General features: G+C 42.9%; 2 protein-coding genes across 2 annotated transcripts in view; both read left to right on the top strand.

Moving 5' to 3' along the window:
* Positions 1-776: 776 nt before the first annotated feature.
* Positions 777-12627, top strand: U3-55K (U3 small nuclear riboprotein factor 55K). The gene is made up of 14 exons (XM_089570673.1): positions 777-963; positions 1054-1160; positions 1285-1400; positions 1489-1556; positions 1655-1696; positions 1826-1952; positions 2012-2133; positions 4213-4305; positions 7036-7136; positions 7727-7861; positions 9008-9070; positions 10377-10510; positions 10634-10713; positions 12459-12627. Exons 1-14 carry the CDS (start codon positions 898-900, stop codon positions 12609-12611), a joined length of 1407 nt encoding a protein of 468 aa, XP_089426799.1. The 5' UTR covers positions 777-897; the 3' UTR covers positions 12612-12627.
* Positions 12628-14405: 1778 nt separating this feature from the next.
* Positions 14406-23665, top strand: part of LOC149358560 (complex I assembly factor ACAD9, mitochondrial-like) — a 38464-nt gene continuing 29204 nt past the window's right edge. Inside the window, exon 1 of the mRNA XM_089570672.1 lies at positions 14406-14752. Within this exon, the coding sequence (XP_089426798.1) occupies positions 14537-14752 (216 nt within the window). The 5' untranslated portion in view covers positions 14406-14536. The remainder of the gene's footprint in view (positions 14753-23665) is intronic.

Raw genomic sequence — 23665 nt, 5'->3', positions numbered from 1 at the left:
AGTGGCGCAGACAACACTAGCAAATAAATAGGTTCACAACGGTTCGGGCAGATGTAATAAAGGAAATACAATGGAGTATAAATATTAGGGTTAAGTTACAAAGCAGCAAGTATAACAACACGTTTGCAATCATTTGGTAACCAAATATTTAGGGGAATCTCCCAAGGTGGAGTAGATTTGTAATAAGGGATTTGTAATAATTACTCATTGACATCCACCCATGGGTGGATGTCAATGAGTAATTACTCCCTTATTACATTTGGTAACCACTGTGTTCATGGTTACAATGTTTGCCTAGATTTGGCTGCGGACGTTGCAACAACCCTGAGGGCTGGAGCAAAAAACAATAAGGAAGCGGAAATTTAATATCCAATGTTGCACAACGAAGGTTTTGACTAATGTGAAAAGATAAGCTAAAAACACGGCTGTTTACATTGATTTGTGGTGCGCCGTGAACCTCGTGCTCGTTTCGACGAACGGCGACAAACACTAGTGAAACTGAGGCTACTTGTCGTCGCCTTCTGCCACAGTAGACATAGCAGCATAGCACGAAGGAAGTGCATGATTTCAGCAACTCTATGGATTTCAGGAGGCACTACAAATGTTATTCTTGATAGCAGTTGCGCACTCGAGCGACCACGGCTGCCTTTTTTTTACTAAGCACTTTCACTTGTCAAATCTCGCGCGCAGCAATTGTTAAAAACGTCAATCAATCTGTCAACCAATCAGAGTCGACTTTGAATGCGTCTTGCTTTGGCTAGCGTCTCGAACTTTGTCTGAAACGCACGCCGCACTTGCATGGCACATGTTTGCTGTTTCGTGGTGTCATACTTGTTTCTTGTGCGTGGAGCGCCTGGCCTGTACTTCTGAACTTCTGCGGTAACGTCCACCGCAGCAATGCCGTTCTTCATAAGGAAAGCTGGATCAGGGGGTCGGTCGCAGCAGCGTTCGAAAGACCGCAAGGCAAGTGTATTGGACGAGCCTTGAAATGCTGTTTGACGTTCCAGCACATGATAGAAACTGCTCTGAGTTCGCTTCATTTCCTCCCTGTAGAAGCGCCCTGGCAGTTCAGCGAACTCTAATCATGCCGCGAAAAAAAGCAAAGGACCTTTGAAGGGCAAAATCACGGACGAAGTTATATCAAGCGATTCTGAAGAGGAGTAAGTGTTGACTTTCGTTACGCCACGAGGCACCGCACTGTTTTAACTAGCGAATTTCACTATGTAGTGCACCAGTGTGTCTCTTGCTCCTTTCCTTACCGTCCAACGAATGTTAATTCTGCAGAAACGATATAGTCCTTGGTGGTCGTCACGTCTCTGAGGACGAGGAAGAGTTCGAAACAGAACAGGAGAAAAAGCTAAGGCTAGCTAAAAAGTACCTCGCAGAAATCGAAAAGCAAGGTAAGCCGGCCGGTTTACTTGTCCAAAACCTATCAGTTTAAGTTCGGACGTTGTGGAACGTACTCACCCTTTATCTTCATTCTTGCAGAGAAAGAAAAACTTGACGCTGAGGAAGTAGATCGAGCCGTGGTATCTCATCGTTTGCGCACTGATCTGGTAGGTAGTCATCCTTCTCCTGCGAGTTAACAATTTCATTTTAGCAGCTCACCGCCCTCATGTCACTGTTTTGGCCGTGCACTCTTGTTTGTTTGCAGTTAGAACAAAGTGGAAAGCTTCACAAGAGGATCGCCCAAAATGTAAGCAAAAATATATTTTGATCTGCCACACTCCCTTAATCCTGCTTGTTGTGTTGGGGAGTCTCTTAATCACCCTAAACCTAGGCCTCATTTGCTTACTTCATGTTTTTGCTTGTTTCTTGTCTTCAGGTGAAAGGTGTCGACCATGAACGTACTTTGAGACTCAAAGGACACAAAATGTCACCAACCTGTGTGACAATCTCACATGATGGCCAGTATATCTTCAGTGGTTCCAAAGACGGCAGCATAATAAAATGTAAGGATGTCATGGGATCTCTCAGTGACTGCTCTATACAGCTGCTTTCCTCTGTGCAGGGTGTGCTAACACAGGAAAGAAGCTCTGCACTGCGCATGGTGCCAAGAAAGGCCAAGAACCGAACACTGCACATGGAGGCCATGTCTTGGCAATCGCCATCTCTTCCGATGGCAACTTCCTGGTTAGCTATCTTTGTGCAACCATTTGTCAAAAAATCATAACCAGGGGTAAACATTGAGGTATGCATGGCAGTGGAGAAGCAAGGCACTGAAACAGAGAAACAAGACAAGTGTCGGGTGACCACTGAGCACTTATTTTGCATGTGGCAAAACATGAGGTAAGGTGCAGAAAATCAACACAAAGAGCAGTACACCAAAGACAAGGAAATAAACCAGAAAGCAAAGGGCAGGTAATGAAACATGAAGGGAAAGCGTCCCGCATGCAGGCGGTACATTCCCAAATAACGCCAGCTATGGTATGTTGCTTATGCAGAACACCCTATGGAGCAGGGGCAGATTTAAAGGGAGAGCCATCACCCTGCACCCTAAGCAAAGAAGTTTTGCATAGAAAAACCATGCTGAACCTTATTTTTTTTTATGACAAAAGTTCAAGAAATACGTAGTTCAAGTGGGACCATACCCTCCAAGAGAACACATAAGTCCGCCCCTGCTAAGGAGGAATTGCAAACCATGGGCATACTAAACAAAGAGCCATATAGGAAATGAAAAAAGGAACTAGAGTGCAAAGTTGTCAGCAATAGCAAGCAAGTGATGGAGTTTACAAACTGATAGAAACTTAGAGCTGCGAGGCAAAGGAGGGTTACTGGGAAGGTTTTACACAACATGAGAACTGCAGTTCGCTGTTCTTCCTGTTGTTGTTCAATTTTCTTTGTATAAGTCTACTGGTGCTTGCACTTTTTTGTGCTGATATTTCCACTGTTCACTTTATTTTTGGTTGATGGGTGCAGCCACCTTTCTGTGTTACTATTGCGCACCGCCCAGCACATGCTTCAGTCAATGTGTAGGTGGTTGAGGTTTGCTGACCGTTTCGGCCTGCATAACTGCCTTTTATTTATATAAAAATACTGTCGTCGCATATATGAGACATAGCAGGAGTAGGTACAGTTTTCAGAACAAACTAAATAACGTATAAATTACTTCAAAATAGTAATACAGAATTTCGGAGCCCTCCACTACGGCACCTCTTCCTTCCTTTCTTCTCTCAGTCCCTCCTTTATCCCTTCCCTTACGCCGCGATTCAGGTGTCCACAGAGATATGAGATAGAGACTGCACCATTTCCTTTCCCAAAAACCAGTTCAATTCAATCAACAGGTCTTATGGTTAGGCAACTGCACAACAAATTCTTCAATTGGCAGTGAGCAAAGCGAGCCGTCCAACCATTTAACACAACCAAAGGTTGCAATGAGAAAACCTTTGTGCTAGCACCACAGTAATATTATAATACCGTGTGCATCAAGCTTCACATTTGGCCTCTTCCAGTACTGTATGCACTCAGTGTCCAGTACAGCGGGTGTTCACATGCCTAATTCAGTTCACGTGCTGCCTGTACAAGCAATGGCTTATACACTTTGTTTAATTACTGTTGAGACTGAGTGGAGTCAAGGTGGCTTATGTGAACTGGGTGCACATGATCTTTCATATTTCTGCATTGAGCAATGTCAATAACAGACGTCATTCATGTTCAGACGTCAAGGTGCAAGGAAGACAGGACTGGCGCTGACTATCAGCTGAAAGTTTATTGGAAAGGCCCATGCAAAGTATATCCTTTTTTTTCACAACCAGGAGCTCATGTGCCACATCACATGTGCTGTGTTGTGTTGCGTTTTGTTTTGTTTTGGTGAGGCACATGAAAAATAGTATATTTTGCATGGTTCTTTCCAGTAAACCTTCAGCTGATAGTCAGTGCCAGTCCTGTCTTTCTCGTCCCTTTTTTGCAGCACTGTTTTACACCTTCAGAATAATGAACCAAGTAGCTCAACTCTCTGTTTTAGTGCAAGCATTACTGATTGGACCTAATGCCTTCTTTGAAAGTTCACTTCCTTTGCTGTATTCAGTGCTACTCGGAACGCCCTCTCTAGATAAGCCTGCTCACATTTGTGCTGGTGTCACTCCACAGAAATAAGCAGTAACATGTAGTGCATGATCACAGCTTATTTCATCCCAGCATTTTTATATGGGCATTCATTTGGAAAACTTTCATTTTTCTTTAATCAGATGTTTGTGTCTTATTTGTTCGCAGGCAAGTGGGTGCCAGCTGAAAGTCATATTTATTTGGAACCCAGCCACGATGCAGCGGATCCACGTTTTTCAGGGTCACAGAGGGGCTGTTACGGTAGGTCCACTGTTAATTGCAGTGCATTCCGCTTCTGATCACCGTTATACCCAGGCCCACGAACTTGGAGTCGGACAAATTGCACAACCTTTTATCCTTACATATAATTTTCACAAGTAAATTCAATGCAGCTTCTTTTGAACTAACAAACAAACTTGTTATGCCTTATTCACTTCATATCTAGCTAGTGTATGTCTTGAATGTGTTAACTTTTGAGGCGAGGCCTTTAAAGAACCCCAGGTGGTCGAAATTTCCGGAGCCCTCCACTACCGGCGTCTCTCATAGCCTTAGTCGCTTTGGGATGTTAAACCCCATAAACCAAACCAAGCCAACTTTTTTATCTCCACTCCTTACCTGTTTGATTTCCATTCCGTTTTGTCATTCTTGAGCGGTCATTTTCGCTCTTCGGCAGCCTGTTTGATACCTATGTAAGCAAGAAATTTATCTCACCTTTTGTTTTGTGAGTCATCCAATCTTATGCAGGGATTTTCGTTAAAAGTTGCTACTTGAGTTGCACATTTGTATGCTGCGATGATGAATGTGCATGTGTGTATTGTTGTCCCAGTATGTAGCTCTTTCCTGTATTATAATTCAAGTTTTTTGCATTCAGGAAAAATATTCAACTCCCCCCCTTTTCATTTTTAACATACCACAAAACCTTTGGCAACCGAAAGAAAAAAAAAATGGGGCTGTCTTAGTGTTCAGTACAGGAGCTTAGTTTGTGCAGTCATTCACGGAAGTCCATCAAGGGATTATCATAGGAAGTACTAAGAGTGTTTGCGTGCCTCTGATGTCCCATTATTTGCTGTTGAAGTCAGGTTTTCAAGAATTGCTCCTCGGCAGAAGTTGTGTAAACCAACTTTTTCAAAATCTTCAGCCATGCTTCCACCTTTGAATCTTTGTGAGCTTGAAGGAGGAGTCATAATAGCACACTTGTGCTGCAGATTTTTTTCAGCTAAATCTACAAGCATATTGGTAAATATATTATATGTATGACAGCGACAGTGTGTAGACCACAGTGCTTCATACTAACCATACTAGACAGCCATCTGCCACTGAAATTGTTCAGCCATCACAACTGTAATGAGAAGTACACTGAAAACCTTCATGTAAAAAACATGCTCTGTTCATACCCATGTATGCACCTCATTGCTTGGGTGCTGGATGAAGAGGCATATTGATGGATGCTGCAAGCAGCAGCAGTAGTAAATTTTGTTTTTGTATTCTCAGCCTGAAAAGCAGTTTATTGGCCGAACTTTTGCCTGCTGAAGAAACTCAACAGTAACAATAAAGATAGGCACTGTAATTCAACGTCAATCAGATGCCTGTGACTTATGTCGGACACCTAGTATGTCCCAGGTCAGCTGCTGTTGGAAAGATATGGGGCTAGACCAGAAGCATCTGGTTTGAGAATAACCTAGTGTATGGAGCACCTGTTGGGCCAAAACAAAGACATGATAAGTGCATTTGTGCAAAAAATAAAAAACTTAAACCTACTTATTAAACCTACTTATAGTATATATAGTAAGCGCCCCATGTGTGGCTAGCATGGTCTGTGTGGCGAAAACAGTTTATTGTCATAGAATTTCTGCTCTGTAGTTTCTGGCCGTACCCTCAGGAGCAGGGATCCGTGTGTGGCTTTATTCATGGTTGCTTAAAGTGGAAGGGAGTGGCAGGCAACAAAGCAGTTTTCGCCTGCTCTGCTTCATACTGGGCATAATGTCAGTGCAGAAAGACAGGGACAACAGAAAATGAAGAAGCCGATACAAACTGTGCACCTCTTAACCTGCAAGAATGTTCTTGCTTCATACAGAGCACTGTCGATGCAGCACGCTGTACTATTTCACACCTGATCGTGTCACGTTGTTGGCTTTGGCGACTTGCAGTTCTAGCCAGACTTTAACCCATATATGCCTAGCGTCGTGTATATAGGACAGCATGTTTTAGCGTAGTAACTCTAAAAGTTTATTTTGTAAAAGCTTGCGCCCAACAGCATAGGTTGAAGAGGGTCTAAACTTTTCCTGTGCAACGATTGTGTTGTGCGCATTTAGTTTTGTGCGTTATTCGAAATTGTAAGTCTGCAAAAAGAACGAGTAATTTTTGCACATTGTTGTAGGGAAACCACCGTGCATGATGAGAAATGTGATTCATGTCAAATGTTTGAAGGTTTACCACACGTAACAGGTAGTGAATTTGCCTAGTATCTTGTGGTTCAATATTCGGGTGTTGAGAAAAATATTTCCACTAATAAAAGGATGGTTCTGAATTGTGATGTGAAATAAACATTTAGTATCGAGAAATATTTTTATTTTTGCAAATTTCTGAAGTTTTGGCATATATGTGTTAAAGGTGCACTAAAGAGGAATCTGAACTCATCTTTTTACCGCGAGAACTTAATCTACACATTCCGAGCATCCTTAAAAACTTCAAATTATTGTCCTGGGCTACTGATTTCTCTAATTTATATCGAATCAAATGTCCCGGCTCCCGCTTTTTTTTTAACTCGCCGCTGACGGTAGGAGGAGTCGACCAACGCGTGATATGGCTTTCAGCCAGTCCTGTGTCAGCTTACCGCTCTGCCATTGGTGGAAGCAAAGAGTCCACGCGTATTTTTATATCCGTGGGCCCAATTTGCAGCTGTGTTGTCTCAAAGTAATTTTTGACAAGAGTAAAAATTTTAAAATTGAAGTTGCACTGTCCCTCCCCCCTTTGGGTGCCTGTTTCCTGCAGGGAGTTGCCTTTCGAACTGGAAGCCATCAGCTCTTTAGCTGCTCAGAGGATCGTTCTGTGAAAGTGTGGAACCTGGATGAGATGGCCTACGTGGAGACACTGTGAGTTGTGATGGCACACATATTCTGTGCATTTGAAGCGCTTGGAAAAGAAGCCCGGAGGATTGGTTTCTCTCAGCATCATAGTTGACACAACTATAGGTGATATCACAACAGTACTTTGTTCCTAGCACATCAGTGTAAAAAGAGTGTTGTGTCAAGAAGAGAAAAGAGCAAAGAACTGGCTGCCCAGTTTACTTCTTACGGCATTTCTTGGTGCCTGTGTATTCTGTACTGCTTCTGTTTGTCCTCATTCTTGTGCTGTGTCAAGATGTTGCTTGGACGTGTTTTCATTCTGTTGAGTCAGACGTCTGTTTGCTTTGGAACCATGCAAAGAAAACATAGAAAGCCTTGGTATTTCACCCTTGAGTTGCTTGCAGTTGTCTATTCTATCATACTAATCACCTTGCATAGAGAGTTCCCGATGCATAATTTTTACTTGAGAATAATAAATAGATGCTCTACTTTGCTGGCATGGCCATGTTTTTCTGGGAACCTGTCACACCTACCTAGCATGCTGTTATAGTGTTTTTGTGTGCCTTTTTTTTCGATATTTGTGTGATTTTGGCTTGTCTGCTTTCCTCTCTTCATAGTTTTGGTCACCAGGATGCTGTGACAGCCATTGACAGCTATGCCCGCGAGCGTGCTGTCACCGCAGGTGGCCGGGACAACACAGTGCGCATCTGGAAGATCCCAGAGGAATCCCAACTCGTGTACCAGAGTCACAGGTGAGTGGTCGCCCACCTTTTCTCATCTCAAGTCCACCTTCGAGGTCACTAGAAAGAGTGTAAAAAAGGTTCAGTTTCATTTGTGAGGGTTTCATGAGTAGCTATTGACCCAATAATCATGGTATCAAATGTCACCTGTTTGTGTTATATGTATGTGTTGTGAGTAATTACGTCATTGTTTATTACTGTTACATAGAGAACAAAATATACGAGATGCGAGCAGGTGCTACGTTAAAGATGAGTGCATGACAGACCATCCTCTGAAATCAGCCCTTCTGAACTCCGTGGGGGCTTGCAGACATTGCCAAGCCATTTTTTTTTTATGTTGATATCCATGACATAAAATGTCACACTTTCACATTGATTGCTTGCTTAGCTTTTACTTCTGATGGTCATGTTCTGAGCTATCTTTAGTATTATTTCTTCACAGACATTGTCTAGAACATTCACACACAATTTTAATCATGCTGCCTTGATTTCTGATTGACTTCAGATGCCAAAATGCATTTAGTTCTTTTTCTCTAATTATTACTGCTGTCAGTGCAGTACAAAACTGTAAGGACTTGGGAGCTGCTCAATGATTTGATTGTTAGAAGGTTGAATGAGACCCAGAAAACAAGGCATTGTTTTTGGTGAATCTGTATGTGTAGTGTACTGTCCTGTCAGAAACTGAATTTCAGTTTTTGTAATACCCTGCTGAGAACTAACTGTGTGAGTAATTTCAACTGTACTGCATATTGCTGGCAGGCTTCTGAAAGCATTGTCTAAAGCAAGTAGAATCAGCACACGGGCAGGACATGATCCAAAAAGACGGGGCCAGGCACTGTGCTCATCGTGTCTTGTTTGCGCGATCTTTTTACATCCTTTGAAAAGCATGTTCCACCCAGCTCAAATGAGCATTATGGTGCAGGCATATTAGAAGCACATTTCAAACCAAGAAAAATGTTTATTGGGTATCTTAGCCTTAGCTGCACTGATCAAAAGACAAAGTGAGAGTGGGTATGGGAGTTGGGTGGGGGATAGGTAACAAGCTGATTTTTCTATTGCGTGTCTCATTTAGTGCAGTGCTAAGAGGGTGATTGTGATCTCAGAGCATGCAGAACTTGTACTGGTCTCGTGTTTCTTATATTGAATTTCGGTTTTCAGCTGCTCTGTTGACTGTGTCAAGATGATCAACGAGCAGCACCTTATCTCTGGTGGTGATGATGGGTAAGAATTCTTTCATTGTCAGGCAGCGAAATACTAATATTAGTATGAATGCAACACATTAATATGGCTACAAAGGAGAAGGGCCCATGGCCAGGATATTTTTTTACTACTTTGAAGGTTTTTTTCCCCTGTAGTTGTATGGTTGTTGTCAAGTGAAGACTAGTAGTACTAATTATTTCCAGCTGCGGCGGCCGAATTTCGATGAAGGCGAAATTCTAGAGGCCGGTGTACTGTGCGATGTCAGTGCACGTTAAAGAACCCCAGGTGGCCGAAATTTTCGGAGCCCTCCACTACGGCGTCACCCATAGCCTGAGTTGCTTCGGGACGTTAAACCCCAATAAACCAAACCTAATTATTTCCTTGTTTGTGCTGCATTCCACCCAGGGTGATTCCACTAAGCCAGCGAGCTAACATTCCTCCTCACTGCAGAAGTGTTGGACTTAAATCTTCACTGGTGGTCCCAGTACGCGTGTTTTTCTAAGAGAAAAATGGCTAATCATTTCAAGCTAAAAATGGCTGAGGGCAGGTAATTCGAAGTAGAGAAAGTGACCTCCACAGTCAGCTCAAATTGGGCAGCTCCAAACACAGCGCCTGCCACATGCATGGGCATATCACTAAGCATAAGAATTAAACAAGTACGTTTTTTTTTTTAAGAAGAAAAAGACACAACCACTCTGCTGTGCATTGTCAAACCTGCGCCCAGCATTGGCTACCGATCAGTGGTCAAATTCAGGGGCTGTTCTACTTGAAAAATATTGGTGACTGGTTGATGCAGTGCTTGTTGTATCACTGACAATCGCACTTGGTCAGTGCATGAATCCTGAGCAGCTACGCATGATTTCTGCTTCCAAGCAGCTATGTGAACCAGGTCTTCAGTTGGCTTGTGCGGGTTGTACGGCTTTCACAGTTTAGCAGTGTGGCTATGTCAAGCCTGCAATTTTCACAACAGCCATGTTCACTAACCATGAGCACCCCCAGCCAAGATGGCAGCTGCAATATGACTCTCGGAGTATTCTTTGCACTCAAAAACTGCTTTCCAGGCTTGACAGCACATAGTATCTATCAGTATTTTGCCTGGTCAGTGCCTGCTTGTGAGCCAAGTTACATGCAGCCACCTGAGATATTTCAAGTAAATAAAGGTGTAATTTGCTGGAAACTTCAACATATCCTGTAATACAGTTCTTGATGATTTGGCCTGATATGTCTAGTTGGTCGAGGGAGCAGGAGTCACCAATGGTTATTTTTCATTCTAACCTTGTTGCAGCAATGCATGAGATAAGGCTTTTCGATTCTACATTGCACACAGGTCTCTGAGCCTTTGGACTGCTCTGAAGAAGAAGCCAACCTGTGTGGTTCGTCAAGCACATGGTTCCCAAGACGGATCACCACTATGGCTCACCGCAGTAGCTGCCGTGCACTGCACAGACTTGGTAGCTTCAGGTGGGGCGTGCCTCTTACTTGTGTCCAGAACTGGTAAATCCGCAGAGAAATGAAAGTGGCCTTTAACCTTCATGTGAAAACAGGTTTGTTAAGCTGCGCGTGTTCTGTCTTCTTTCCTCTTAGGCTCTTGGAATGGAGAAATCAAGTTGTGGAGCACTGGAGAAGAGTGCAAGAAACTAACAGAAGTTGCGAGCATTCCTGTGGTACGTGAGTTGGGCAGACTCTGGAGGCTGCAGATTAAGTTCGAAATGGCCAAAGAAACTTGCCAGTAAATTGGTTCAGCAAAACTGGAAGATGTTCCGACTGGCACAGTCTAAGCGTTATGTAGTGTAGAGTAGAAGTGTACATAGGAAGCTTCCCTGCTTTTTACAGTATAACCCCGCTGTAGTAAACTCTGATGTAGTAAAGAAGCTGTAGTCCCATTTCACCCTCTATGCATGTCTTTACTTTTCTTTTTACTGTACTATATAGCAAAGACATTTTTAATAAAGAAACTGTTATATAGTAAAGAGCATCTGTCCATGGCAACAAACTTCCTGCGGTGTGATGGAATTGCGACATGCGCGCAGACTAGGACATCTCGAAGCCGCAGACAGGTAATGGCGTAATTGCGAGGCCAACAGTTGGACACAAATGGGTTTCAACTTTAGGCGATGAACCAATGGTTTTTTTTAGATGGCTTTGAGGAGAAGCCAGCTGTTCAAGTTCCATATGGCCATGAGGCAAAACGTGTAGCGCAGAGTCGAAAAAAAAGTAATAATAAATCTGGCTGTGAAATGAAAAAGAAGGCAGTACGGACAACTACAGTACAGCAGAAGTGCATTGAGGAGTAAGGAAAGGAAAAAAGGGGTGAACATCCATAGCACTAGGCAGCGCAAAACACAAAGCAGACTGCAAGAAGCAGAGGCACAGCGGCACTGCATGGATTGTTTTGCTGCGCTCACTTGTGTTGCGTGCGTTTCTTAACTGTTGCCCATCAAATGACTCCACTGCTATGGAAGATGACACCATGTTCAAGCAAAGCTTTGGTTTTCTATGGAATCAACTTCCTCATCCTGCACCTCGTGTTATATTCATGGAAATGCAATACTTCCACAAGACTTAAAGGTGCACTGAAGAGGAATCTGAACTTGTCTTTTTGCCGCGGGAACTCGATCTACACGTTCCGAGCTTTCTTAGAAACTGCGATTTACTGCCCTGTGTGGCCGATTTCCCCAATTAAATCGAATTAACGTCCGGCTCCCGCCTTTTTTTTTTAATTCTGTCTCGTACGGTGGGCGGAGTCGACCAACGCGTGGAGCGCCTTTCACCCAGTCCCGTGGCGGCTGGCCGCTCTGCCATCGGCGGAGTAATACGTAGTAGTCCGTAGTAGCAAATAGTCCGCGCGTATTTTTATTTCTTCGGGCTTATTTTGCGGCTATATTATCTGCGAATGAAACTATTTATTCATGGAAACCTAAAAAACAAAATAAAGCGAAAGCAAAGCCTCCACGGGACTGGGTGAAAGGCGCTCCACGCGTTGGTTGACTCCGCCCACCGTATGAGGCAGAATTAAAAAAAAAAGGCGGGAGCCGGACGTTAATTCGTTTTAATTGGGGAAATCGGCCACACAGGGCAATAAGTCACTGTTTCTAAGAATGCTAGGAACGTGTGGATCAAGTTCCCGCGGCAAAAATACATGTTCAGAATCCTCTTCAGTGCACCTTTAAACAAATGTGGTGACTGAAAATAAATCACTGACACATAGTGGGAAGCTAAGAGCAGGGAGGAAGGTGTCTCGAAGTTTCTTTTATAAACCATTAATTGTGTCATGCATCATGATTAGTAAATTCCAGCTTGTTTTTGTATGAATGAGGAGCTTATGCTGTTGGTATTCAGAGTACATGACTAGTCACCTTTGTTGTTCTTGCATTGTGTGAAGACTTTCTTGTCTGCTTTGCTTTTTCAGGATGGGTTTGTGAACTCCCTTGCCTTCAGCCACTCGGGAGATGTTCTGGTGGCAGCAGTGGGTCAGGAACACCGGTTGGGGCGGTGGTGGAACTTGCGGGAGGTGAAAAACTGCATAGTGGTTTTCCCTCTTGCCTTCAATGATGTAAAATAAAAGGATGTACTGCTTGGTTGCTTGTCGTCACTTCAGTACATATGGCCCACTAAATTCAGCTAGGCACAGCATGGGCCTACCTTTACTCGCTATTCCATGTAGTTATTGTTCACTTAAGCAACCTTAAAGTCTACCATGATCCTTTTGCATGACTGCGATGCTGTTCATTTTTGTAGAGTGCCCTTTAGTTCTGTTGGTCTCAAAAATTCAGTATTTGTCTGGTGCAAATTTTGTCTGCTTCTTCAGCCATGTCAGCATTACACAGTAGAGCAAGGCACTAAAAAATTAGGAGCGATGCGTAGGACTGCTGTAAGGAGAAGCTTTATTATCTTTGTCTGGCACACGTTGTACGAGAGCTGCTTGATATAGAATGTTGTATCATGCATTAATAACCTTTTGATATCCATCTCAACCTCTCATTGTAGCCATGGAAAGGCAATTTTTTTTTACTAATTGTGCCTTGAAGCAAAGGCTCAAAATTAATATATGCATTTCTATGGATCTTAACATGCTGCATTCAGATGTATTTGGTGAACAATGCACCCCGTAGTTTCGATGGAGGCGAAATCCTAGAGGCCCGTGTACTGTGCGATGTCTGTGCACATTAAAGAACTTCAGGTGGTCGTAATTTCTTGAGCTCTTCACTACGGCATCCCTCATAACCTGAGTCGCTTTGGGGCGCTAAAACCCCTATAAATCATACTTTAGTGGTCTATGTTGCACTCTTGTGATAAGCAATGCGTTCATGCACTGAGAATGTGAGGATGTAGCAGCAGTTGCACTGCAAGACTAAAGTAAGCAGCAAGCTGAGCAGTTGTTCTGCGATTGTTTTGAGTGCCTTATAATAACATCAAGGTGATCATTTAGCAGAGATAATAAGAGATAGCAGAGGAACAATTCTCATTTGGAACTAACTGGGAATTGTTCCCATCTAAGACTGAGATTTCAGTCAGGTCAGTCGACGATATGGCAACCAGTCCCAGTTGGAACTAACTGGGAATTGTTCAGGGAAACAGTTGGACTAGCTGAGATTTTCAGCAGGGATATATATGTGTGCGCAGCTGGCTCAGGCCCTTCAATGGTGCGCTGTACATGGACGGCCTGCAATCGCATGAAGAAGGCGAATGGCACACTTCTGGCCCAGACATCACACTCGCAGTCTTGCTTTTTCCTGACGAAAGCCGAATAACTACAATGCGAATGATTTGAGCGCAGTTGTTCAATGTCATGACGCAGGATCGAATGGATATCCTGTATTTGTACATAGACTACATTGCCGCCCTGCCCCTATACCTTCTTACTATCGCTCCCCCCTTTCTTTCCCTATCGCTGTGTCGCTGTCCTCTCCTTGTCTTTTTATTCCCCCTAGCCGCAGCTCAGGTGCTGCAGGTTTCGATGGCAGATGCCGCGGCTAACGACGTCTTTTCCTGCCATTGTTATTTTATTTTTTATCAATAAATAGCCACTAACAATCGACGACCGAGACGGTTTTGCAGCATATGGGTGCTTTAGAGTTGCCGCCAAAATCTAGTGCTGCGCTAGCCATGGCACTTGCAGTGCGAAATGCAAAAGCTTAGCCTCGCTTAGCATTTTTTTTTTTATGAACGAAGGCTTCTTCAATTAAAATTAAGAAATTTTGTTGTTCAAAGTTTGCCTGCTAAGCAAATGGAGTGCGTTAAGTTGCTTGCTTCATGCTTATGCGATTTTTTTTTTTTTTGCTATACCAGCATCCATGGAGGAAGCATGCCAGCATCATAGAGCTTCTTACAGGTGGCGCTCAAATCAAAACCAACTTGACTGACTACATCGCTCCGTGCGTTGTGTATGATGAAACGTGCTAGCTACATAACGGAAAGCTAAACAGTGCGCATCATGACTGTGTAAACGTGCAAGCTGCAGGAAAACGGAAAAACTTGCAGTTAAACATGTCTCTGCTGCTGAAGCACACCCTGAAACGCTGCGGGACGTTCTCAGGGAGCCGGAAAGATGCCGTGCTTCTCCTACGGCGCCTCGTTAACGAAGGTCCTCCACCAGCGCACATGGGTGTACCAGTGATCAATGAGCGTCCGCTAGAGCTGGCTACGGGTAAAGTCAAGCGGGAACCTTTCGTCAAGAACCTCTTTCTCGGCAAGCTGGAAAAAGTGAGTTAACGATCTGCGCTGCTAAGGCAACGATAAAAGTTATCACGCTGTGTGTGGTTCAAGGGTGCGGAACTCGCGAAACTCCTCAGGTCACAACTTTTCCGGTAGGTCTTTTTATTGAAGGATGTGGGGAAAACCGGCAACAATATTTATCTGGTCGTTCTTGGTCAAACATTGTCGGTTAAGCTGCATCATGATTTGCATCTATCTATCAAAAAAAAAAAAAAAAAAAAAAAAGCTGGGGCAAATGTTTGTTCGCCCGTACGGCTAGCTACGACGAACGGAAAGTATAGTAGTACGGCCGTGCGCAATATTTTCGCACGCGCTGAAAACCTGTAGTTGTTCTGCACTGATCGGCGGCGCTAGGCTATAATTCTGTATGTTTTTATTCTTCTGAGTGCACTGTGCGTGAACTGCACGTGCATGCCTGAATGCCCGCATTTATGTAGTAGACGATGACCTCGGCCCTCTGACCTGAGTTCGCCTAACCGATCGTTTTTCCCGTTTTGCAACCTTGATAAAGAAAAAAATGAATGGGGTGGGTGGTCAGCCTTGTTCACTAAACGAGGAGAGAGGAACAGAAAGAGGGAATGAGCGTGTGGGAGGAAACATGCGTCGAGGAAACGAAAATTCTGTCTCACTGAAGTTATTTCTTGCTTTTTTTAGGGCGTTGAGCTTCTTCCTTATCTGAAAGTGACACACCAGTGAGCTTGAGGCTTGCTAGTAAAGTCATTTGTTTAGCTGCTGATCATACACAGCAATAGAATGTTGTGAAGCACATTCCTTAATTTATGTGGATTGTAGCCTTGGAAAAATAACCTCAGCTGATTTCGCGGTCTGGACACTGCTAATGTAGCAAGAAAATTAGAAGACTTGTTTATTTTACCGATTTGGTGTAATTGTACAATTTGTAGCATATTCTTTGGTATTTTTTCTGTTATTTGTTGCATTGCAGCATAACAAAGGATAAAAGCAAGTGTTACAAGCCACTAAAGCTGAACTGCGCTTGGAACCACAGCTCTGACCTTATGATCGGCCAGCTGTCTGTTAATTGGCACACTTGAGAAGTGCTCCTTGAAACTTGGAGAAAAACACCTTGGCACAAATAAATTCACATACACAAGAGACGATCGGAGACAACGAACAGGTGCCATCTCCTCGTCTCTTTTGTGCATGTTAATTTATTTGCTCCAAGGTGTTTTTTTTTTTTTTTTTGAAATTTCAAGATGCAGCTAACCTGGCAGCATGCCTTACTGTGAAGTGCTTTCGATTAAAATTTGTGTTTGGACTAGTTGGTTCATTTGAATCATACGAGGGCAATGACATGGAACATAGCAGTAACACAGAAGACGGGAGGGTGCTGACTACCAACTGTTAATTATGGAATGACAAACCATGCTCTAAAGCCATAAAACAGACCAAGTATCAATCAGGGAGCCAATGAAGCACCAACGCAAAGGAAGAAGAAAGGTATGGTTCTTTCATCTATATGGTTGACAGTAGTGAAGCCAAAGGGAGGTGTAAAAAAAAAAAGTCAAGACAGGCGAGCACTCAAGAACAGCGAAGCAAAAGCAGAGTCACATTCTTAAAACATGTAAGCTTATACAGCGTTTCGAGGCGACAAGAAATAACACAGCTAAACACTAAAAATAAGAATAAACGGTAACCAGGAGGCAAACCGAAAAGAGCAAAAATTCACTAAAACCATCAAAGCAAAGGCAGACTCAAACAGGTAAAAGTTCTAATGTGGCCGCGAAGATGAAACATACAAAAAGAAGCAAGTTTACTGGTTATGCACCCCGAGGGAAGAGGAAAGTAAGCGCGTGCAAGATCGGGGAAACAGAAAAGGATTAGGCACGATCCAGGAAACACATTTCTTTTTAGTGCAGCTGTGTGTACTGACACACGTGTCACCTGCCTTTGGAATGTGATACGTCGCAATCACTTCTCTTTCATGTTTGTTCTGTACTCACAGATAAAGGCTGGCAGGTGCGGCGAGGCTGATTGCTGAACCATACTTTTCTTCTTCCTTTTTGCCTTTTACCTTGGTGCTTCATTGGCTCCCATACTGATACGTGGTCTCCGTTATGGCTTTAAAATGTGCTGGGTTGCTTCACAATAAGCAGCTGGTAGTCAGCACGCGTCCTGTCTTCTGCACAACTGTTGCGTTCCATCATCATCATGAGTGATTAATAGGGTAATTGTTTTAAAGATAATTGATTAGAAAACAGAAGAAAAAACAACCACATGCCGGTGGTGGGATCCAAAGCCATGACCTCCGAATTTCAGGTCTGGTGCTCTACCAACTTAGCTATGGAGATGGCTATCCAGTCTTTTGCTTTCGGGGGTATTTATATGTAGTGTAACCGTACCTTGAGAGTATTCACCACTGCCACCCTCATCCATAGCAGCGGATGTAGTACGTCCTGTATTACCACAAGTGCAAAGTTGTAATGTGATCAAAATGTGAAGGCAAGGACGAAAGCTATGCGAGAACCGTCTTATGCTACCAAAGGCATTTGTAGCTAACAAGGGCCTTGATTCTGACAGTCTTGATGCTGTAGGTAGCATAAGAGGGTTCTCACACAGCTTCTACTTTCACCGTTCGTCCACGTGCCTAAGTGGCACTCGCGGTAATACAGGACATACTATGTCCGCCACTATGGACGAGGCTGGCACTGGTCAACATTCTCAAAACTCGGTGACACTACACATGAATACCTCTAAAAGCAGATTAGACAGCCATCACCGTAGGCGTTCCGCCTACACCAAGTTCGCAACAGTACAGCCTACTGGGATTCACAAATTGTAACTCTACGGCGGCAAACACAGGCTTGGATGGGTAGGGAACTCTCAGTGTTTGCGAGGGCACAGGTCTGTAACATATTTTTGTTTGCAAAGCTCACGTATGTCCTTCAAGTCCTGCATTGTGCGAGGAGGAAGGTGCAAGCAATACACAGAATATTTGCAACATTCGTGTGGCGCTCTCAATGGGAGCCCATGAGGCGTGACAACTTGTTCCTTCCCTTAGAGGGTGGTGGAGTGGGCCTAGTTCACCTGTTCGTGCATCAACTTGTTTCCCGTTTTTTCTTTTTCAAATCGGCAAACCACCCGTTTCTGGTAGCTGTGCTCATTAGGCGGCTTAGTTTTCATTTGCCTTACTTATTCGCACCGACTGTGCAGGCTCGTGAGGGGACTTTATGGGGATTCCTTAAGGAGGTTGCTGACACTTTCAATTTCCTCACTGTGCGCTTCTCTTTAGATTACCTGTGTAGCTTCTCGAGAAAACAGATGACCCAGGCTCTCACGGAGTCTTTGTTCCCTACACCATTGTATCGGCAGCCTTATCTGGGGTCTTTGGACATCAGTGTTCTAAAGCGTGTTAGGCGGATGTGCATTCAGGCAGCCGCTAAAACGTTCTTTTTCAAACTCCACTCAGTGACGCTGCCTGTCAAGACATTTCTTAATGACAAGGGGATGTTTGTACCCTGGAATGTGAATTGCCGTCTGTGTAACGTGCCTGAGACAATTGATCATTGCTTCATCCTGTGCCGTGACGCCATGTTCTTTTGGGACATACTACAACGAACTCTTAAGAAGGACATTGAAATTACACCATACACTATTAGATTTCTGCCTGTTGGCAAAAACTCTGTTGTGCCTTATGATCTGTTTGTGTTGATGGTACTATTCAGTCTTTGGAAAAGCCGTATGATGGACAGACATGCCGAGCCACCAAGATCGTCCAAATCTGTGTTTCGTGAACAGTGTGCTTTGGTGAGGAGTATATATGCTGCACGCGAAGAACGTCCAAGCTGGCTGCCGTGCCTAGATGCATGTGTGTGCCTCCCTGAATTTTGATGTTTTGATGGGGATGGAGTGTTGCGTTAGGGCTATGGCGGGCTCCTATTAAGCAGCCCGGTAACTTGAGACGCGAACCAGTCTGATTGAAGTTTTCCTCCTTTCTACGGAAGTTCTTCCATGCAATAAAGAAAAAAAAATCACCGTAGCTCAGTTGGTAGAGCATCGGACGTGAAATTCGGAGGTTGTGGATTCAAATCCGACCACCAGCATCTGAATGTTTTTTCTTCTGCTTTCTAATCAGCTATCTTTAAAATGATTACCCTGTTAATCTCTCACTGATGAACACCACAAATTTAAAAAAAAAGAAAACATCCCCTGTGCTCCTTGGTTTCGGTGACAGTTGGCTTCTGTCATGTATTTCACAACAAGCCCCTCTTTTCCCTTCCCTTGTGCGCTGTGTTCCGTGTTGTTTTTTGCGCTACCCTCATATGATTCATGTGAAGCGCACCAGTACAACTGCTTAGCACACTTCAGAGACATTCTGTACAGTTACTTAAAAGGCCACACACTAAAAGGCGTTTCAAAAAGAAAAGCCGGCTTGCAGTTGAAGCTGCAAGAGGAAGTATGTTTAATTATACCCAAGCGTTTCCTTGCCAAAGTTATCTTTCAAACAGTCTATTTGCTCCATTATTAGGCTGTGAAAAGATGACTCATTTCATGCCCCATATGTATTTTACCTGAAACTTTTCTTTGAAAAATCGGCTTGTCTTTCTTTTCTCATCTTTGATATTGTGTAGCATTACTTTTCAACTGTGAATACCGGTGTCTTACGCACATATTTGCAAAATCTGAGCGAATTTTGCATTGTTCATTAGCTTTGTTCATTGTGCATTACACTTGACCATCTGAAATTAGGCTGTGGTGCAGTGTCATGCATGAGAATGATGATCCATGCGATTGTGAGCAGTAAATATGTTCCAAATGGATTCAATGCTCCCATCAGGTTCAGCAACCAAAGCTAGCTACGGGACACTGACCTCTTGTTTCCGTCCCATCTGTTCGCCAAAGCTCAAAACACAAAAATAAAATGGCACTTAGAAGAAAATGAAAATGTCAAAGCCAGGTGATTCAGAGCTCGCAAAAGGAATTGAGCTTGTTGCATTGGGCTGCAAAACGCAAAGGGTTGTCAGTTTTTGTCAAAACGATGGGTTTTTGTTATTAGGTCTCTGTTGTATATTTTTGCTTTTGTGCAGTTGAAATATGGAATCTTTTTATGTCCAGGGAATGTGGACTGAGAGCCCGTGGGTGTACTTTGACTATGTAGGGACCGTCACTTTTTTTTATCTCTTTTTGTTTTAATACAACAGTATTAAGAGTCCCGTTCGGTGGAAAATTGGGTGTAGTTCATAGGCACTGTATCGAGCAACTCCGGAGTTATCAAAAAGGTGGCTGCATCACACGTGGAGCACCGTAATTGAAAAGTGATTGAAATATTACAAAACTGCTGATTAGAAGGTCGCAACATGACTCAAACATCGTTAGGACATGTAAGAACAGGTGGAATGGACACAAGAGGTCTAATAGGATGTTTGGTTCCTAAACCTGATAAGAGCACGGAACTCATTCGGTAAATTTTCACTGCACGTAATCATATCGTTCATCATCCTCATGCATGAAATTGCGTCGCAGCCTAATTTCAGCTCCCATTGAACTGAAGAAAAGCAAAATTATGACAGGGGCCTAAAAAAAAAATTCCACCAACATTTGGCAAAAAATTCTCAAACCTTTGCGTTTTGCAGCATAGTGGAACAAGCTCATTTTTTTTTAAACCTCTCAACCACCTGGCTTCAGCATTTTTATTTTTTTCAAAGTGCCATTTTGCTTTTGTGTTTCGAGGTTTGAAGAACAGGTGGGATGGAAACCAGGTCAGCTGCTGAACCTGATGGGAGCACTGAATCCATTTGGAAAATATTCACTGCTCATAATCACATGGATCATCATCCTCATGCCTGGCACTGCAGCCTGATTTCAGATGGTCAAAGCTAAATAACAATACATGATTTGCTCGGATTTTGTGAATATGTGCACGAGACAAGTGCATGCAGATATTCACTGTTGCAGAGTAATGCTAAAAAATATCAAAAAAGAGAAAAGGAGGACAAGCCAATTTTTTTAAGAAAGAAAAAAAAATTGGGGTAATTAGTCGGGAATTGAACCTCTGACTCTTGGGTTGAGAGTCAAGCACGCTACCCCCAGGCCATACAGGCACTTTTTTTCTTTATTGCATGGAAGAACTTCCGTAATAAGGGGGAAAACTCCAATCAAACTGGTTCGCGTCCCAAGTTACCGGGCTGCTTAATAGGAGCCCGCCATTGCCCTAACTCAACACTGCATCCCCATCAAAATTCAGGGAGGCACACACATGCATCTAGGCACGGCAGCCAGCTTGGAGGTTCTTCGCGTGCAGCATATACACTCCTCACCAAAGCACACTGTTCACGAAACACAGATTTGGACGATCTTGGTGGCTCGGCATGTCTGTCCATCATACGGCTTTTCCAAAGACTGAATAGTACCATCAACACAAACAGGTCATAAGGCACAAAGTTTTTGCCAACAGGCAGAAATCTAATAGTGTATGGTGTAATTTCAATGTCCTTCTTTAGAGTTCGTTGCAGTATGTCCAAAAAGAACATGGCATCACGGCACAGGATGAAGCAATGATCAATTGTCTCAGGCACGTTACACAGACGGCAATTCACATTCCAGGGTACAAACGTCCCCTTGTCATTAAGAAATGTCTTGACAGGCAGCATCGCTGTGTGTAGGTTGAAAAAGAACGTTTTAGCAGCTGCCTGAATGCACATCCGCCTAACACGCTTTAGAACACTGATATCCAAAGACCCCAGATAAGGCTGCCGATACAATGGTGTGGGGAACAAAGACTCAGTGAGAGCCTGGGTCATCTGTTTTCTCGAGAGGCTATAGAGGTAATCTAAAGAGAAGCGTACAGTGAGGAAATTGAAAGTGAGGCACGTTCATACGGCTTGATTATAGTGAGGCTTTACAGTTGAAGCTCGTTATAACAAAGTTGATAGGGCCTGGTGATTACTTCATTATAGCCCATGTTGACCGAGCTTCCAAGGGGAATCATCATTTCTTCGTTATATCCATCACTTCGATATAAACCGTTTCGTTATAACAAGGCTCGGCTATACATGTGTGTGGTGTGGTGTGGAGGAAACAGTGTCCATGTCTGCAAGGCAGAGCTTAAGTGTCTCTCAAATTTTTTATGTCCACTGGGATACCTAAAATATATGCGAGGTACTCTAGCACTTTTTTCTGATTGTACGAAGTGATAGAACATCTGGAGCATTTATTTAAATGCTAAGACATGAAGGATTTAGGTTCTTAGAAAGAACTCTCTGCTGTTACAGCTTATATACATAGAGAAAATACAGAAAATATGTAATAGAGTACAGCGAACAGTATGCTGTGTTTGTGTGGGCGTAACACTTTTTTTTTTTGCGAGAGTTTTGTTGGCAGGCCAAATAACTTTTATAGGACAAAATCAAGTTAGCCTGTATCGATAAAGTATGGCAATCTAACAACAAAAGAGACCACCCTCTCCAGAAACAAAGCTTTTATTGGCTAGAAAAGACCAAAAAAGGAAATACAGGCGTAATCATCACCGGCCGGTTTCACAAGTAAACTCCGTGCATTGACACTGAATTTTTTGCGCAAATCCCAGAGGCTGTGCCACACTGTGCTGCCATTCACTTCTAAATGTGAGCAACCAGTACTCCTCAGTGTGGACGTATGAAGTTTAAAAAACGAGTGTGGGGAAAATTTTTGAATTCAATTTTCTGAGCCATAAATGAATTTTTTAGCTGACTGTGCAAACATTAACATGCCCTGAAAGAGTTGGGGAATCAATTTTTACTGAGAACAATAATTGGATGGAGTTGTCGTTAGTGTTCCTTTAAGAGGGGGACGCAAGATTCAAATGACGAAAATCTCGAAAAAAAATCGGATTTTATAAAACACCAGATTTGGCACCTTTAACGTCTTTTATATTTTATCCTGAAAAATTTTCCCCCCAAAACAGCCCAGAAGGGACTCAAAAAATTTCTTTTTTTACCGTGGGTGGCAAAAAACTGCCTCAAATCTCCATGAAAATGCCAGTTTTCTCAAAATTGTTTTTTGACCTGGCTGTCCTGCTTGCAGAAAGCGTAACGTGGCAGTGGCTTAATGGCTTCACGGATTTTCATGCAGTATGTTCCTTGGTGAACTCTTTATACAGTGACGCTGCTATATTTCTGAATTACTTTCTCATTTTCTCCGACTTTCACTAATCGAACATGACTATAGGGTCTTTTCGTGCCAAGCGTCCCAGACTTTGCACTTGGGCATCTCCGATTTGTTTTAAAAAAATTTGTGGAAACTTATCACAATGTATGTAACATGAGCCCAAAATGTTTTTGCCGAAAAAAATTTATTGTTGAGGTGAGCCTAGTTAGAACATTTTGAAAAGGTATAAACCAGGCATTGCTCAATAATCAATAAAAAATACAAATTTTTGCAAGACACTCAACAAATTTTTTAATGACATTTGCACAGATTCTGGTTTTCGATATTGTTCAGATTATGGTTTTTTAATGGTATAAATATTTTTTCAGAATTTAAATGAAATGTAAAAGTTATACTATTTTGGCATTTTAAAAAAAATCAACTTCCATTTGGAAATTAAGATATGGCCATCTTGCTTCCCTGAATGTTTATTTACCTGTAAAAAAAGTTACAGCTGATGACACAGAATATGTCGAAGTGAAATAAAATACTGAATTAAGCGTTTTCAATCATAAACTCGCATTTATTTTGCCATGAGGTGGTTCAAGTAAAAGTGCAAACGATGGTTGGTTTAGTAGAACAGTTTATTGCCTTTTATTTCTGGTTTTAATTGAGGTGATTTTTGTTTAAAGTGAAAAAAATTCTTGAAGCTGAGGTGTTGCACCGCAAGTTGTGTCGTCTCATTGCACCTCTTCACTCCTGAGTACAGCACCGTTGACAATGTCTGGCAAAATGCACAGTTCTCATTCCTAAGTGAAG

Source organism: Amblyomma mixtum, chromosome 2, assembly GCF_055824585.1.
Source record: "Amblyomma mixtum isolate Tamu chromosome 2, ASM5582458v1, whole genome shotgun sequence".
NCBI classification, from domain to species: domain Eukaryota; kingdom Metazoa; phylum Arthropoda; class Arachnida; order Ixodida; family Ixodidae; genus Amblyomma; species Amblyomma mixtum.
Note: the sequence above shows the minus strand (reverse complement) of the source record. Positions and strands in the feature narration are given on the sequence as shown.